This window comes from Oncorhynchus gorbuscha, linkage group LG03 (genome assembly GCF_021184085.1).
Source record: "Oncorhynchus gorbuscha isolate QuinsamMale2020 ecotype Even-year linkage group LG03, OgorEven_v1.0, whole genome shotgun sequence".
NCBI classification, from domain to species: domain Eukaryota; kingdom Metazoa; phylum Chordata; class Actinopteri; order Salmoniformes; family Salmonidae; genus Oncorhynchus; species Oncorhynchus gorbuscha.
In genome coordinates, this window is record NC_060175.1 from 56588091 (window position 1) to 56607471 (window position 19381).

General features: G+C 43.5%; 1 protein-coding gene across 13 annotated transcripts in view; it reads left to right on the forward strand.

The window, feature by feature from the left end:
* The window catches only part of LOC124031607 (neuron navigator 1-like), a 143447-nt gene that overhangs the window by 67874 nt on the left and 56192 nt on the right, over nt 1-19381 (forward strand). For all 13 annotated transcript variants that reach the window (XM_046343061.1, XM_046343055.1, XM_046343059.1 and 10 more), the window contains 2 exons: nt 6465-6567; nt 9047-9409. In XM_046343061.1, coding sequence (XP_046199017.1) covers nt 6465-6567; nt 9047-9409 — 466 coding nt within the window. The remainder of the gene's footprint in view (nt 1-6464; nt 6568-9046; nt 9410-19381) is intronic.

The window sequence follows — 19381 nt, forward strand, 5'->3', positions numbered from 1 at the left end:
TAACAAAAAGAACCCCGCCCCGGCCGGAGAAGAAGAAGGCACTATGGTACCGGCGTCAAGAGACACAGACAAATAATCCTCGAGAGCCTTACGTTCGGGAGCCGACAGAGAGTATAGTCTACCTCGAGGAGGAGTGGTCCCCGGAAGGAGATCAATACTACAATCATACGACCGGTGAGGAGGAAGGGAGTTGGCTCGGGACCGACTGAAGACCGTGCGCAGATCATGATATTCCTCCGGCACTCCTGTCAAATCGCCAGGTTCCTCCTGAGAAGTAGGGACAGAAGAAACGGGAGGGATGGCAGACATTAAACACTTCACATGACAAGAAACGTTCCAGGATAGGATAGAATTACTAGACCAATTAATAGAAGGATTATGACATACTAGCCAGGGATGACCCAAAACAACAGGTGTAAACGGTGAACGGAAAATCAAAAAAGAAATAGTCTCACTGTGGTTACCAGATACTGTGAGAGTTAAAGGTAGTGTCTCAAATTTGATACTGGGAAGATGACTACCATCTAAGGCAAACATGGGCGTAGGCTTGTCTAACGGTCTGAAAGGAATGTTATGTTTCCGAACCCATGCTTCGTCCATGAAACAACCCTCAGCCCCAGAGTCAATCAAGGCACTGCATGTAGCACCCGAACCGGTCCAGCGTAGATGGACCGACAAGTACAAGATCTAGATGAAGAGACCTGAGTAGTAGCGCTCACCAGTAGCCCTCCGCTTACTGATGGGCTCTGGCCTCTTACTGGACATGAATTAACAAAATGTCCAGCAACTCCGCAATAGAGGCACAGGCGGTTGGTGATCCTCCGTTCCCTCTCCTTAGTCGAGATGCGAATCCCTCCCAGCTGCATGGGCTCAGTCTCAAAGCCAGAGGAGGGAGATGGTTGCGATGCGGAGCAGGGAAACACCGTTGATGCGAGCTCTCTTCCACGAGCCCGGTGACGAAGATCTACCCGTCGTTCTATGCGGATGGCGAGAGCAATCAAAGAGTCCACATCTGAAGGAACCTCCCGGGAGAGAATCTCATCCTTAACCACTGTGTGGAGTCCCTCCAGAAAACGAGCGAGCAGCGCCGGCTCGTTCCACTCACTAGAGGCAGCAAGAGTGCGAAACTCAATAGAATAATCCGTTATGGACCGTTCACCTTGGCATAAGGAAGCCAGGGCCCTAGAAGCCTCCCTACCAAAAACTGAACGGTCAAAAACCCGAATCATCTCCTCTTTAAAGTTCTGGAACTTGTTAGAGCAATCAGCCCTTGCCTCCCAGATAGCTGTGCCCCATTCTCGAGCCCGGCCAGTAAGGAGTGAAATGACGTAAGCAACCCGAGCTCTCTCTCTAGAGTATGTGTTGGGTTGAGAGAGAACACAATCTCACACTGCGTGAGAAAGGAGCGGCACTCAGTGGGCTGCCCGGAGTAGCAAGGTGGGTTATTAACCCTAGGTTCTGGAGGCTCGGCAGGCCAGGAAGTAACAGGTGGCACGAGACGTAGACTCTGGAACTGTCCAGAGAGGTCGGAAACCTGAGCGGCCAGGTTCTCCACGGCATGGCGAGCAGCAGACAATTCCTGCTCGTGTCTGCCGAGCATGGCTCCTTGGATCTTGACGGCAGTGTAACGAGCGTCTGATGTCGCTGGGTCCATTCCTTGGTCGGTTCCTTCTGTCATGCAGGTGAAAGAGGACCCAAAAGCGACTTAACAGAAACAGAGTTTATTCAAGTCCAAACAGAAAACGACAAATCCTGAATCCTTAACAGGAAATGTCCAAACAGGGAATAACAGAAATCCTCTAGTCTGTAGAGGGGAATAACAGGAGAAGCGGCCACTGACTGCAGGTCGCTTCGGGTAGGCGCAGGCCGTAGCTGACAGAGACACCTGCTCACACGCAGCATCTGATGAAGGCAAAAACACGACAGGACAGGGCGATACACAATCACAGCACGGTGAATTCTAAACAAGGAACCGACAGGACAGGAACGGAACACAAAGGAAGAAATAGGGACTCTAATCAGGGGAAAGGATCGGGAACAGGTGTGGGAAGACTAAATGATGATTAGGGGAATAGGAACAGCTGGGAGCAGGAACGGAACGATAGAGAGAAGAGAGAGCGAGAGAGTGAGAGAGGGAGGGGGGAGAGAGAGGGATAGAAAGAGGGAAAGAACCTAATAAGACCAGCAGAGGGAAACGAATAGAATGGGGAGCACAGGGACAAGACATGATAATAAATGACAAACATGACACCCATGATGTCGAAGTGGAATGATGGTTTTCCAAATGAATTAAAAATGAAAAGCTGAAATGTCTTTGAGTCAACAAGTTTTCAACCCCTTTGTTATGGCAAGCCTAAATAAGTTCAGCAGTAAAAATGTGCTTAACAAGTCACATAATAAGTTGCATGGACTCACTCTGTGTTTAACACGATTTTTGAACGACTACCTCATCTCTGTATGTGTATGTGTCCCTCAGTCAAGCGTTGAATTTCAAAGACAGATTCAACCACAAAGACCAGGGAGGTTTCAAGAAGGGCAGCTGTTGGTAGATGGGTACAAATAAAGAAAAGCAGACATTGTATATCCCTTTGAGCATGGTAAAGTGTTTAATTACCCTTTGGATGGTGTATCAATACATCTAGTCACTACAAAGATACAGGCATCCTTCCTAACTCAGTTGCCGGAGAGGAAGGAAATCGCTCAGGGATTTCACCATGATGCCAATGGTGACTTTCAAACAGTTACAGAGTTTAATGGCTGTTATAAGAGAAAACTGAGGATGGATCAACAACATTGTGGTTAATCCACAATACTAACCTAATTCATGGAGTGAAAAGAAGAAAGCCTGCACAGAATAAAGCTATTTCAAAAGATGTATCATGTTTGCAAAGAATAAGTGGCAAAGCAATTTACTTTTTGTTCTGAGAACAAAGTGTTATGTTTGGGGAAAATCCAATACAACACATGACTGAGTACCACGCTCCATATTTTCAAGCGTAGTGGTGGCTGCATCATGTTATGGGTATGCTTGTAATCATTAAGGACTGGGGAGTTTTTCAGAATATTTTTTTTTTTACGGAATAGAGCTAAGCACAGGCAAGATCCTAGAGGAAAACCTGTTTCAGTCTGCTTTCCACCAGACACTAGGATATTAATTCACCTTCATCCAATGGGACAATAACCTAAAACACAAGGCCAAATCTACACTGGAGCTTACCAAGAAGACAGTGAAGTGGATGAGTTATTGAAAATATATGGCAAGGTGAAAAAATGGTTGTTTAGCAATGATCAACCAATGTGACAGAGCTTGAAGAATGTTGAAAATAATAATGGACAAATGTTGCACAATCCAGGTGTGGAAAGTGCTTAGAGACTTACCAGGTAACTCACAGCTGTAATTGCTGCCAAAAGGCGATTCTATAAAGCATTGACTCAGGGGTGTGAATACTTATGTAAATTAGATATTTCTGTATTTCATTGTCAATACATTTCAAAAAATGTCTAAAAACATGTTTTCATTGTGTCATTATGGGGCATTGTGTGCAGATCGTTGAGATACATCAATGTAATCCATTTTGAATTCAGGCTGTAACACACCAAAATGTGGAATAAGTCAAGGGGTATGAATACTTTCTGAAGGCACTGTATGTAGGGTGAAATAGGTGAGGCAAACTCATCTGGAATCACTGGTCATGCTGCTCCAGTAGGAGAATATCTTACATTCTCTCCCCCATGCTACTGGATATAACTAACAATAGAAAACTATTCATGTCCACACAGATTAAATAGATGAAAGGGATTTTCTTGCTGTAGGATTTCTCGACCTTTGCACTCATTCGTGTTTGGGAGAAGGCACCATTCTGTTGTGAGATTGGACCCTACAATTTGGTTATCACCTATCCTTTGGGCTGTTTGTACAGTTGAAGTGGGGTGTTTTAGTGTGGGAGACAATTTATAGTCCTTTCACTGCCATTCTATCGTCTTCTCAGTGAAAAGACTAATCTATTGACTGGACCTTAAAGGAACAAACAGGGATTCCAGACTGCCAAATCAGTCTCGATTAACTAATCTATACAAGTTTACCCTGTCTGTCAGACCTAGGTAGCCTAGTGGTTAGAATGTTGGACTAGTAAATGGAAGGCTGCAAAATCAAATCCCTGAGCTGACAAGGTAAAAACCTGTCGTTCTGCCCCCGAACAAGGCAGTTAACCCACTGTTCCTTGGCCGTCATTGAAAATATGAATTTGTTCTTTAACTGACTTGCCTAGTTAAATAAAGGTAAAGAAAAAAGAGAGCTGAACAGATAGAAACATGTCAGTTATTTTTGCCCCCCCCCCCCAAAAAAAAACGTATAATTTAAACATTTTCTGAGATTGAAAGTGTTCATTGAAAGTCTTTCCATTGAGATCTGCTTAACCATTCTGTCTGTCTGCGAGTGAGGAGGAGTCCTGTTCGAACTACAGCACCTCGACCCTCTTCTCAGTGCAGGGCACCAGGGACCTGCCAATCATTTTTACCATGTAGACCTATTTCCTCAGCAGCACATGTGGTGCGGCGCCTGCATGCATGTCTGTCATGAGCTCTGCTGGCTGGCTCAGCTTTCGTTTTTTTGGCCTATATCTTTGTAGTGGTGGTTGCCACTACAAAGATAAGGATGTTTCCCATGTAGCTGTATCCAGGAGACCGCATCCTTACGGTAGTTCCACGCCAGTGGTGCTCTGAGGCTGTGAAGTGGTTGACGACACGCATACATTTTATGGTTAGTAAGATATTCATTCAAATGGCACCGTATGGAAATTGACGATACATTTCGATGTTGCCTTCTTACTGACCGGTGATATCAGAACTAGAAATAGGTTTCTCAAAGGTAGCCAGATTTCTCTTTGAGATCACCCATATAAGCTATAAATGACTCTCTCTGTTCAGTCAAACTAAAGGATCCTTGTTAAAGGGTGTGTCTGCTGTAGTGGTAGGCTAAATATGAAGGAATGGTGCATGGCTCAGCTAGCCTGGGTGCCAGTATGTTTCTCCTTTGTTACCAAGTCCTTGTGGAATTGTCATGCTATACATGTTTGGCTTGTCAATTGACAATGGATTAGGCAAAAAAACAAATAGATCTGGGACAAGGCTATGGTTCAGCTTCTGGCAAAGACGGGTTTTGAATGAGATTGAGTTTGAGCTGATGTAAGCAGATTATGATATGAGTTCAAGTGTAAACTGTTTGAAATACTGTGAGCAGCAGAGGTCCTTATGTTCAATCTACTGATGCTGAAAGTACTAGAGAGTGTAATTGCACACGTTTTAAAGCCGCTGAACGAGAGCATACTTTTAGCTTACAATAGCACTTCTCAGAACATTAACATTACAGCCATGTTTCTATATCCACATTTTCATGATAGTGAAAGAGGTACGAAAGGCCATACATTTTTATTTAAGGCTGTTCGCTAATTTACAGCCTCACCACGTGTCTTATTCCCTTGGATTGCCTCACAGCGAATAACTAATGAGTATGGCCCATTATTTGAGATGGGTTTCCTCTGCTATGCTTGACTCTTAGACAACACCAGTTAATGCAGTGGATGATCATTGTTTTCACCTCTTATGGGCTATTGCCTGTAGCTATTGTGCTGTATAGTGGAAAACAGCATTCCTGTTTTCCCACATCTCTCTTCTTCACCATCATGGTCACACAGAAATCCATTCATTCATTTTCACAAATGAGACAGATAGCGTGGCTTCGTGTTATTGATTTAGGATAGGGTGGTCATGTCTTGTCCGCTGTCTGTGTAGGACTCACATCATCCATCATGACATTTCCCTTTGTTTTGCTATGATTTACTATGGATTATTGTGAGAGTGTGTGTGTGTGTGTGTATACAGTATGTGCAGGGGTAGAGGGGGGTGACTGAATGTATGTGCGATGTTGTGATTGTGTTATGCTATAATTGCATAAATGTGCGTAGGAACACGCACGCACATCAAGGAGAATGCATGTCTTCCCTATTGGGAGGCTATGGAGTTTGAAGTTTCGATAGAATGTCAGAAGCATCCCCCTGGTGGCCACTCACAGTCCCAGTCACTGTCATCAGTGTTTTACATCTAGGACTGTACCACGTCAAGATCCAAAACAGGGGTGTTTCCACAGTTAGATCTGTACTACGTCAGGATCCTGTAGGAGGGTTAGAGCAGCGTTGCCATGGTGAGGGAGCCCAGGGAGTCACATTTGTCTTCCTAACAATGTGAACGCAGCATGGAAGCTTCTCACCAGCAAAACACCTGTCACTACACAATACCCGTCCACAGTCACAACAGTGTGTTCACACTGGAACTTTCATATTTATTTGCAGAGAGGAAAATCTTTGGGATACCTCAAGGGAATAAGACGCAACAGTCTGACAGTGATACATGGAATATGTGATTGCATTGTGTGTCTGACCACAGTGACTGATGTGATGTCCCCACAGACCCAGAGTCTCAGAGGAAACGCACGGTGCAGAACGTCCTTGACCTCAGACAGAACCTGGAAGATACCATGTCCAGTCTACGGGGAGCCCAGCTCAGCCATGGGTGAGTCCATTACCGTACATTGAGTTTATAGATTATGGTAGGCAATACTGGGGTGCTTCTGATGCCACGTACTGGGGTGAACGGGGCACAACGTTAAAGGGCTTTCTCGAAACCAAGAGTATCCTTTTATTTCCGTATTTGTCTTTCTTTTAAAGTTCCATCTGCGCAAACATTACTTGCTGCCCACACCTTACCTGTCAACTGTATGTTGTTTCATTGGTTCAGCAAGATGCTGTACGTGTAGACATAGAAGAAAGCTATGGATTTGTTTGAGAAATGTAGGAGACTCAGACACACTCACAGATCGATAGAGTACACCCAATCATGTTTACACAACTGCCCTCCTTTATGTCTTCTTGGCAACTTGCCACCTGTTAAACATATCCTGTCAATCCCTCTGAAACAGACTGTTTCTGTTTCATGACCATTACATTCCGGGAAACCCTTTGTCAAGTATTTCGTTTCGGACGGCCTCTATCATGATGAGACACGGACAATAACAGGAAGCACCGGAGACTAACTCCACGGAATATTGAAGAACCTGGGCAGAAACCGAATCGTTCGTTAACAAAAAGTTGTTCTGCATTCCAAGCCTGTGTATCTACCATTTTTGCCTGCTTCTTATCTCCAGCTCAACAGTATGTGCTCTGCCTGCCAATGTTCCCCTATGCCGTTTGGTCTCTCTTTGATGTGTGTGGTGTTCATGTCCTAAGGGATTCCATCCCAGATATGAGCTCTGAATTTACATAGCCCTGGCCTCTGGAGACTGACAGACACCTCGGCAACTTCACCCATCTAAAAACTCATGCTTTTCGACCATGGTCACCAAACCTCTAGAGCATCTCAATCCTGCCCCCCCACCCTCCAGGTGCACATTTAGGTTTTTGGCCCTAGCACTCAACAGCCAATTCAAATAATCAAAGCTTGATGATGAGTTGGTTATTTGAATCAGCTATGTAGTGCTAGGGGCCAAAACAAAATGTGCACCCAGGATGGGGGCCCCAGGACCGAGTTTGGGAAACCCTGCTCTAGGGCTGGGCTCTCCAACCCTGTTCCTGGAGAACTAACCTGCTGAACTACCCTACTGTATGCTGTCGCTCCAGCCCCAGTTGTAACTAACCTGATTCATCTTATCAACCAGCTAATAATTAGAATCGGGTGCACTAGATTAGGGTTGGAATGAAAACCTAGGATGGTAGCTCTCCAGGAACATGGTTGGAGAGCCCTGCTCTAAAGCACAAATGGACTGTAGGTACTGTAAGTAACATCCACATACAGTACTACTAATACATCATAAGCTTCGGATGACTTTACCTCACTACGTATACAGCATGTTTTTTTTAACAGCTCTCTGACCGGCCGTAATTCTGTCACTAGTTCAGCTCCCTGTCATAACTCCCAAACATATACCCTAACAAATGGGATTGTTTGATGTGCATCCATGAGTTCAAACTATTTTACAAATTGAAGTTAAACTTCATTTCAAAACTCTCAAGGAAGTACCGTCCTACTGTGAGCTAATGTATCATTCCACTGAAGCATTGTGGGCGTCGGAATGTATTCCTGAGGCAGTAACAGTTAACAGCCCCTGTTGATGAATTATCCATCTATAGAAGTACAGAAATAGCAGAAGGAAAAAACACCCACATGGTCTCAGGCAGGCATTGCATTATTCATCTGGGCTGGTTGGTGCATCTGGTTATGTAATCGCCAGACTCAGCAGAAGCTCCTTGCCATTGGGAGGGCATTGTAAAACCTGACCAACTTAGAGAACAGACTAGAACTACTCTCTAGTCTAAACTAGAACTTCTCTCTAGTCTAACCTCTCACTTAGACAACAGACTCGAAGTACTCTCTAGTCTAACCTCTCACTTAGACAACAGACTAGAAGAACTCTCTAGTCTAAACTTGAACTTCTCTCTAGTCCACAGTGGTTCACCTTTCACTGGCTGACACAATGGCCCAGAGTTTTCCCTGGTCAGGTCATGTAGTCAAGAAAAACTCCTGGCCCGAGCAAACATTTAAAAAAATGATGTTGGCGGTGTGTGATTACGTGCTGATTACCTTGGGTCTGTAAGTCCCAGCTGGTAATGATATTGTGAACATAATGCTGAGGGTTATGAACGATCCCGTCAAAGGGAGAGAGGGGACAAAATACTTTCCTCTGTTCACACAATGATGCTATGCTCTTATTCTATAGCAAGCGAGATGCCCTTGAGTTCTGAGATGCCACCCATTCTTTGTTGTGGTCGCTGAAGGCTGAGAGTGAATGTTACAGCTGTATCTGGGTCAGCAGAGACTATATGTCAAGACAGATTTCTTGAAAGGCCCAATGACAGAGAGTGAGAAACAGGAAATGGAATTTCTTTCTCTAATTCTCTCTTTATATGTCCCTCAAACTCTTCGTTTTTCCGACCTCCCTTTCTGTCCTCTCTTTCTACAATACTATAACCACTCTCTCTTCCTCTTCTCTCCCCAGCTGCCTGGAGAGCAGTAATGTTTGCTATGACAGTGACGAGACCAACGCCCGCAGTATGTCCAGTCTGTCCAATCGCTCGTCTCCTCTCTCCTGGCGCCACGGCCAGTCCAGCCCCCGGCTGCAGGCTGGAGACGCCCCCTCGTCCACGGGTAGTGGCGTGTACCATGGGGGAAAGGCCGGGTCCCAGTATACGGCCCACACCATGCCTGCCCGAGTCACCAGCCGTCTCAGCCACTCCTCCCGAATCGAGCTCATCGAAGGGCTGGATGTGGACGATGCTGACCTCAAGTCTGGTTACCTGAGCGACAGCGACCTGCTGGGAAAGAGCATGCCAGAGGATGACGATGACAACCTAGCCAATGGGTAAGGGGATATAGCAGGGGTGTCAAACACATTCCATGGCAGGCCGAGCGCCTGCTGGTTTTTGTTATTTCCATTTTTACTTTCTTTCTTTGTGGCCAGACAACCGGGTGAGGGGAGTTCCTAACTTATCAGTGACCTTAATTGATCAATCAAGTACAAGGTAGGAGTGAAAATCTGCAGATACTCAGCCCTCTGTGATATGAGTTTGACCGCTGTGGTTATTCTATTGTCCAACTCGGGGTTATTCTACTCTGGTTGTGGGGAGCTACTGGGTGTTTGTGCAGGCTTTGGATCCAGTTCTTCAGTAAGACTCACTTTGCATCCTACTGTAAAATTATCTTTGATATTGTCCTTGTGGTGTCTACGGATGGCTGTTATCACTTGGTCCGACAACTTATGGTATGTCATAAAACAAGCATCAATCAAGCATGGATTTGGATGCACTTTGCTTGTAGTAACCCTTTCACAGTGCTGTCCTCAGCAGTCCAGGTCTCCAGACTGCGACCAATTAGTCACATTTTGAGACCCTTTATCTCGGCTGTGCGAGTAAAATGTTGAATTGGTTACACTGGTGCGAGCTGCACATTCTACCTCGTCATCTACATCAAAATGTCCTATTTTTAGAGCGAATAAAACCATTATTCTGCTTGGACTTGTTAGAATATTATAAAAATACCATCTCAGTAGTCTATTACATTCTTAATAAAACATTCTTAATTACTTAATAAGATGATGACTCAAATGTGTTCTACTATGTGACGCTGCAATTTTTTAACTTTTCTTTGTAAAAGTTAGTGCCACCAGGGTAAAATGTTAGTCTGGAGACCTGCAGTCTTGTCTAGTGTAACTCGCTTGTTCCTGAATGGGTCTATTATGGATTCATGCTTCATGCAGCAACCATGTCGCCTTCATCTCAGACTGATTCTGCAGAGGTGGATCAGCAAAGTCCTGCAGGATTCCTGTAGGATTTTTTGGAAGGTTTAGCTGTGATGAGTAGCGACTTGCATGTGAATCATCAGGTATTATTCTCAGCATCGATAGTTGGTTTTACTAATCAGGTTTCCATCCAACCTTGTAATGCAATTAAAGTATATGTCGGATAAATAAAATTCACGACAGGCCTGATGGAAACAGCAAAGATCCGAATGGGCACATTCGCTATATAATACAACATGTTTTGTGGCAAAACCTTCAGTAGAGTTGAAAATGCGATGGAAACCCATTTAACTAGTATTTTTTATTTGGTTCTTGGAATTTACCGTACAAGTTATTTTTATGTCCACTAAGTCATCACACACAGCCTTTTATTTGCAACAAGTCAATTTGATGGAAACATATATCTGGTGGGAAAAGTTGCATATTTCTTTAATGCATTTTATTTTATATTTGCATGGAAATATGTTGCCAATTGGATAGAAACCTACTAATGTGAATCCCCCTCTGCTGAAACTCATTATCCTGTGAAATACATTGTGTGTGTGTGTGTGTGTGTGTGTGTGTGTGTGTGTGTGTGTGTGTGTGTGTGTGTGTGTGTGTGTGTGTGTGTGTGTGTGTGTGTGTGTGTGTGTGTGTGTGTGTGTGTGTGTGTGTGTGTGTGTGTGTGTGTGTGTGTGTGTGTGTGTGTGTGTGTTGATGGCAACTAGTGAATAAACATGTGCAAACATTAGACTCTAAACAAGAGTCTAGAGTCCAGAATAATTCCAAACTCGCAGCTTCACTATTCCGTCTCTTCCTAGCCATTCCAACAACTTGGGAAATTATCTGCTAAAACAAGACAAGATTTTATCTTCCATTTTGTAGAATCTTAAGATGTCCGAATGGCAGCAAAGCCAAAAGTGGATCTCTAAATTGATCTAAATGAGTGCAGATCACGTCTGAGTTGTGCAGTAATGACATTCATTACCAGCCCTCCTGCTGAGCTGGCTGTGTCAAAGACAGCAGTGGGCATTCATTCACACCCACATCTCACTGCAGAGACGGAGGAGGGTGTAACTGACACAAACGCACACAGAGCCCCTCGAGTCAGTGCCTGCCTCTCCACTAAATGGGATTGAGAAAGTCACTTTGTGCTACCAACAACTTAGCAGAAAGGACTGAAGTACAGAATGACATTGGCTTAATGTACTACCCTACTTTTCTTTTTACAGTTAAAACCCACTAACGAACTAACTGTGCATGAGTAACAGTAGCCTACCTTATCAATGCTGTGGTAGGGCATCAGTCTGATCCCAGGTCAGGGTGTCAAGTGATCCCAGGTGCAGAGGCACAGCATTCTCTCCTTTCATGCCTCATTCATGCCTCATTTAACACTCATTTAACAGTCTCTTTCGCTCTCTCAATCTCTCTCTCTGCCCCCCCCCACGTCTCTCTTTCTCTTTCTAATTCCCTCTCCCTAGTTGACAGTCAGTAGGCAGGGAGAGGAGAGGCAGAGGCAGGGAATCCAGGCCAGTTCTCTGGTGTGATGTGAGCAACTTTATCATTGCTCCACATCTACTGGGATTTACTCTGCAGCTTCTGGGGCACTGACTGACTGGCCCGCTTGTGTAATCAGTCCACTCTGCCTATGAGATACTACAGTGTAAATATTGAGAAGTGTGATAGACGGAGACAAGGCATAGTGAGAAGCAGAATGAGATTGAAGAGAAATAGAGTGAGAGTATTATGGTATGTCTGGTGATTGTAAAAATGCCTCATAGTGAGTGCTCAGCACTGGGCCACCTGTGTCCTCAATCCCTAGGTGAGCTATTTAAGGTGACCATGATGAGAAACCCTGTACCTCCTGTGGTGTGCCACCTGTTCCCAGGTCAGCCCATACACAGAGATAGGACTACTGGCGTCTTTTTGATAACCACGAGATCCCCAATGTATTTTATCTGTCAGAATATAACGAAGGGATAGTATAACTACCAAATCCCTAAGAGAAAATGTATACAGTGCCTTGACTTATTCCACATTTTGTTGTTACAGCCTGAATTTACATTTATTTAAACAAAAAAAGATTGCACACGTAATCCACACGTAATACCCCACAATGACAAAGTCAAAACATGTTTTCAGAAAATGAAATACAGAAATATCTCAAGTATTCAAACCCCTGAGTCAATACATGTTAGAATCACCTTTGGCAGTGATTACCGCTGTACTTCTTTCTGGGGAAGTCTCTAAGAGCTTTGCACACCTGTATTGTACAATATTTTCACACTATTGTTTTTTGTACATTCTTCAAGCTCTGTTAAGATGGTTGTTGATCATTGCTAGATAGCCATTTTCATGTTTTGCCATAGATTTTCAAGTCTTTTTAAGGAAAAACTGTAACTTGCCTACTCAGGAACAGTCCATGTTGCCTTGGTAAACAACTCCAGTGTACTGTATAATTGACTTTGAGTTTTAGGTTGTTGGTTGCCCTGCTGGAAGGTGAATTTGTCTCCTAGTGTCTGTTAGAAAGCAGACCGAACCAGTTTTTCCTCTAGGATTCTGCTTGTCCTTAGCTCTATTCCGTTTCTTTTTATCTTAAAAAACTCCCTAGTCCTTGCCAATGAAAAGCATGCCCATAACATGATACAGCCACCACCATGCCTGAAAATATGAAAGGTGGTCTCAGTGATTTGTTGTGTCGGATTACCCCAAACCTTAACACTTTGTATTCAGGACATAAAGTTAATTTCTTCTGCAATTGTTTTGCAGATTTACTTTAGTGCCTTATTTTTTAAAATTCTGCATAGCATTCCTTCTTTTCACTCAGTCATTTAGATTAGTATTGTGGAGTAACTACAATATTGTTGATCCTTCCTTCCTTAGTTTTCTTCTATCACAGCCATGAAACTCTTGAACTACTTTAAAGTAACCATTGTTGAAATCCCTAAGTGGTTTCCTTCGTCACTGAGTTGGGAAGGATGCCTGTATTTTTGTAGTGACTGGGTGTATTGATACACCATCCAAAATGTAATCAATAACTTCACCATGTTCAAAAGGATATTCAATATTATTTTTTTAAAACAATATTCCAATAGGTGCCCTTCATTGTGAGGCATTGGAACACCTCAATGGTCTTTGTAGTTGAAGCTGTGTATGAAATTCACTTCTTGACTGAGGGACCTTTAGAGATAATTGTATGCAGTAGCGGTCGGTGCCGGATGATACATTTTTTTATGAACATGGCCTTATTTCTTTTACAGCATTTTATTACAGTTTAACTGTTTTTCATATTTCATTCACCCAGTTCAATGTTTATCCCAGTTGCTTCATTTTAAGAAACATTGTTCAACAGTTTCAGCACAATTGTATTTTTGACCTTTATTTAAGTCAGTCAGTTAAGAACAAATTCTTATTTTTAATGATGGCCTAGGAGCAGTGGGTTAACTTCCTTGTTCAGGGGTAGAACAACAGATTTCTACCTTGTCAGCTCAGGGACGCGATCTCGCGACCTTTCGGTTACACGTCCAACGCTCTAACCACTATGCCACCCTGATCACCCGCAAACACAGCTCACCTTCATAGCAGCCACATACAAACAGCTCATTGTATATCTACGTGCTCTCTGCCTCTCACCTTTTCCCTTCGCTTGTGGACTTCAGTGCACAACACATCAGCTGTCTGTGACCAGGCGAAAAAACCTTTCCAAGCCAAACATTCAAATCATGACCACTAACTGCTACACACAACCTACATCGTTGTCATGTCATAGTCAACATAGCTACTAGAACTAACATGTTAGTAAACCCGCTACAATCATGCAGTACAGTGTACAGTCAGCAGCAAGCAGTTTAGCAGTTACACCGGCAGGTCCCGGTGGCAATACATTTTTAAAGCCAAAAGCTTACCCTGAGTTGGAAGAGTTCCAGTGTTGGATAGCCATAGCCAGCTAACTAACATAGCATCCCTCTCTGTTTGAGTCTGGTGTTTGAGTAGGCTAAACTAGCTAGCTGCAATGGACTCTAGCAAAGTAAGTGAAAGTAAAAAAAAATATATACTACGAAATATAGCTCTCTCTTGCTTCTCTTTCATTTTGGAAGAAAACTGTTGTCTTTCTCTCTTTGAGTCAGCGACTCACCACATTTTATGTGCTACAGTTAGCTGTAGCTTATGCTTTCAGTACTAGATTCATTTTCTGATCCTTTGATTGGATGGACAACATGTTAGTTCATGCTGCAAGAGCTCTGATAGGTTGGAGGACGTCCTCCAGAAGTTGTCCTAATTATTGTGTAAGTCTATGGAAGGGGATGAGAACCATGAGCCTCCTAGGTTTTTCATTGAATCAATGTACTCAGAGGAGGACAGAAGCTAGCTGTCCTCCAGCTACACCATGGTGCACCCTACAGAGTGCTGCTGAGGCTACAGTAGACATTCATTGCAAAACAGTGTTTTTCAATACATTTGGTGACATTAACTTTTGTAATGTTTAACATTTTAAACAGGTCCATGCAACTTATTATGCAAATCTTTACACCTAAACATATTTAGGCTTTGAATACTTATTGACTCAAGTCATTTCAGCTTTTCATTTTTTATTCATTTGTAAAAAACAAATAAAAAAAGAGTCTAAAAACATAATTCCACTTTGACATTATGGAGTACTGTGTGTAAAATATCAACTTAATCCAATTTAAATTCAAGCTGTAACACAAAAAAATGTGTAAAAAGTCAAGAAGTGTGAAAACTTTTTGAAGACACTGAAATTGCAGCATGTCCTTCGATACATTCTTGTGCTTGAATGCTAAAACCGCCTAAAAAGCCTTCATGATACATACTGTGCAGATGTGTTGTCTGTGAGTTCAGCGGGAAGTGCCCTTGATTCGGATAAACCCCTCATTCTCATAGGAATAGTGCTATGCCACTGACTGTCAAAGGGCTAATCTATAATAGCGTTTTATAGTATGAATAACTACCGGTATGCAGCTAGGCTAATCCAGGTCTTAAAAACGGAAGAGACGGCACATGCTCTAGTTTCCTCCATACTACATATCTCATCTTACTTCTGAATACATTTGCATTTTTAGCAACAATGCTGTCTTTGTTGGTAACCATTAATTAATTTGATCTGAGAGCTACTGTACGTACAGTCAATGTGAAAATAATCCCAGATTCTGACAGCACTCCACACACACACACACACACACACACACACACACACACACACACACACACACACACACACACACACACACACACACACACACACACACACACACACACACACACACACACACACACACACAGTTCAGCTCATTGGAAACCATTAGCATCTACAGTCTCTTGAAAATAGATAATTTCTGCAAGCCCCTCCTGCATCTCCATAGCAACCAGCTCCTGTGTGACTGTGGGGAGACGGAGCATTTCTCCAGCTAATTCGCCATCATCCCTAATACATTCTCCTTTATCTGAATGGAAGCCATAGAATACTGTCAAGCATATCCGAAGGAAGGTTTGACTGCCATGGGTAAAATGGGAATGTTGAGCTAAAATGGTCCTGTAGTATAATATTATAGCCACATCTATAATTCAGATGGCTCTGTATTCTGATTCCTGGTTGGCTGTTATGTTAAATCGTTGACTTAATTGAGGCAATTTGTCATACGTGTTGTCAAACCAGACGCTCTAATCTTGGCTCGTTACAACACGTTTAGACCAAGCCACTGTGTGTGGTCCTTCCGGGGGTTTTGTATTCCATGGAGTGATTTGAACCTGCAGCCCATTGTTGGTGGCCTAATGACTATTGATTATATTGCTACATTAACAACATCAAAACACATAGTAATGTAGGCCTGTGTGTGATATCCACAGCTAGTCTATGCTGTACTGTGTGCTGGGGTAACCCGGGTACCCAGAGAGCAATGCCAGTCCTCTGAGTGCGGTGTGCGGTGTGTTCAGAAGAGGGTGAAATGTTTAGATAGAAATATGATGCATAGAGCTGAAAGGCTCCATGGCTTACTCCCCATGGCCGAGAATAATGCATGTTCTACACAATACGTTTCCATCTGAACATTCTGACTAGGCCCCATTTTGGAGGAAGGAGGGTACCATCTGTTAGAATCTGTATGGTAGAATCATAATGTCTTTATAATGACAGAATCGTAGTTTTCAGTAGTTACACTCTTCACACCACATAATAATGGAGGATGACCATCAGCAGTATCGTATTGTAACATTGGCAGCCATTTTAACCAGGTCTCCCTGAATTATATTCCACACATTGGGTTAGGAGTAATAATGATATTACTGTAATAATGATATTACTGTAATAATGATATTACTGTAATAATGTAATTATGACATTACTGTAACAATGTCAATACTGTAATAACGATATTACTGAATAGAGTTTCGATTTGCTATACCCGAAAGATAAATTATAAATGTCCCACTAATTCAGTGCCATTTTCACAAATGTAGAATTGAGTTTTTCACCCGTCATCTACGGTTACACCCTTAGACCCATCGAGTGGCGGCATCAGCGCTCTGTCTCAGCCCGATAGCTACTTTCTCATGTCCAATCCCGTCGTTTCACAGGAGGATAATCTGTCTTGTCATTCGCTCTTTGACGGAGCGAATGGTCTCATGCGTTAAAAAGGACATGCAAACATGGAACTTCGCTAAATGAGGCCCGCCCAGAATGCTCTCTGTTTATCGCAACCAAGGGATTTACCATCTTTTCCTGGCAGACGTTAAGTAACTCAAAGCATTACTGAACGCTTATTTAGACTCTCAGACAGAAAACGAATGACTCCAAAAAATTTTTTGGGGGTGGGATTCAGATTCTAACCTGTTTACTGAAACGGCTATAAAGCGCTTGACTGCATGCTGAGGTATCGATTATGGAGATGCCTACAGGGTGAGTAGCTTACATTACCATGTGGAATGGGAGTACTGTAGTAGGCTGAGTACTAGGCTATCTATGGCCCCCCTCTTTCCACTGTGCTGCAAGGTGAGGTAATGTATGTGGGGACATGGTGGTACAGTGGTGATGGACTGTGTGTGTGTGTGTGTGTGTGTGTGTGTGTGTGTGTGTGTGTGTGTGTGTGTGTGTGTGTGTGTGTGTGTGTGTGTGTGTGTGTGTGTGTGTGTGTGTGTGTGTGTGTGTGTGTGTGTGTGTGTGTGTGTGTGTGTGTGTGTGTGTGTGTGTGTGCGTGCGTGTGCGCGCACTGAACAGTGTTCTAAGCAGTGCAGGCAAAAGGAAGGGAAAGGCTGGTGCAGCAACACGCCTCTCATCATGCGGCACATGGATCGGGATATGCTGCCATGGCAACCCTCCTCTTCTGACCCACTGACGAGTCAGTGTGCTGGAGTCAGCCTGTGTGTATTCGTGCACGTGTGTGTGGTTAATGTATGTGTGGAGGATGAAAGGGCTTCATATTGACCGATTTAAGAAGATTGCTCTGCGTCCAAACATTAAATGGTATAGTGGGAGACTAGGCAATGGATGTCTGCGGCTCGTACCTATTGTTAGAACTCCCCTTTGAATCCTTCCATGGCAGGGTTTCAGATCACCTATCAATGATTACGGCACAAAGACTTGCACGTGGTCATTCTGTTTGAGTTAGGGTCATTAGAATGTAATCCCTCTCTTTCCATAATAGGTGTCGTTTCTGAAGAACAAGTTGAACAACATCATGCTCGGTTAGGTTATCATGCAGTATGCTTAATGCTGTTTAAGATACAACACTATTCAGAGTCTGACCAAAGATATGCATATTAAGTATGTGCCATGTGTTACTGAGTTAAGACAAAGAATGGAGTCCTTCATGTTAGCTAATCCATCGTTTCAGTTTGCTCTTCTGGTAATGTCATTTCTATGGCAATGGTGAAAAAGCTTTGCACATGCTAGGAAATCTGTCTGTCTGTCTGTCTGTCTGTCTGTCTGTCTGTCTGTCTGTCTGTCTGTCTGTCTGTCTGTCTGTCTGTCTGTCTGTCTGTCTGTCTGTCTGTCTGTCTGTCTGTCTGTCTGTCTGTCTGTCTGTCTGTCTGTCTGTCTGTCTGTCTGTCTGTCTGTCTGTCTGTCTGTCTGTCTGTCTGTCTGTCTGTCTGTCTGTCTGTCTGTCTGTCTGTCTGTCTGTCTGTCTGTCTCTCTCTCTCTCTCTCTCTCTCTCTCTCTCTCTCTCTCTCTCTCTCTCTCTCTCTCTCTCTCTCTCTCTCTCTCTCTCTCTCTCTCTCTCTCTCTCTCTCTCTCTCTCTCTCTCTCTCTCTCTCTCTCTCTCTCTCTCTCTCTCTCTCTCTCTCTGTGTGTGTGTAACCATTTACACTATGGCTCATTTTAATGGAAATTGCACATCAACACACCCATACTTGAGTGCATACAGTACAGTATTTGCCTCCAGTCATCTAATACTGGTCCACAAAGAACGGAACAGTCTGCCTTCAATTTCCCTTTCCTGCATACATTGGACTCTACTCCACAGTCAGTCTCTGCTTGGCTTTCCTGACCAGCCTAGATTAGTGCTTTCCTGACCAGCCTAGCATAGTGCGTTCCTGACCAGCCTAGCATAGTGCTTTCCTGACCCACATAAAGCCATGTGCAGATTGATTAGTTCTGGGCCTGCTTGGCCGGACCCTCCAAAAGCCCTGCAGGGATTACGGTTTAGTAGGACCGCTGCTCGGGGTCAACCCTTTATGGGCCATGGCTCAAGTTTCACGTTTTAATTTCACATGCACAAGTACAGTGAAATGCCTTACTTGTAAATTCGAACCCCAACAATGTAGTAATCAATAACAAATGTAAACTAAAAATAATAAAGTAGATCAAAATCACAAAATATATAAAAAAATAACAAGAACACGCATAGTATGTATATACTATTTCCAGTACCATATTTACAATGTGCATGGATACTGGATCAATAAAAGTAGATATGTACAGGGGTAAGGTGAAGCGGGAGGGGATCACTCTACTCTACATACCCTACCCCCGAGGCCAGGAGGGGTCTTGGGCCACATGTGAACATAGGAGGCCCTCCCCTTACACACACACAGACACAGAGA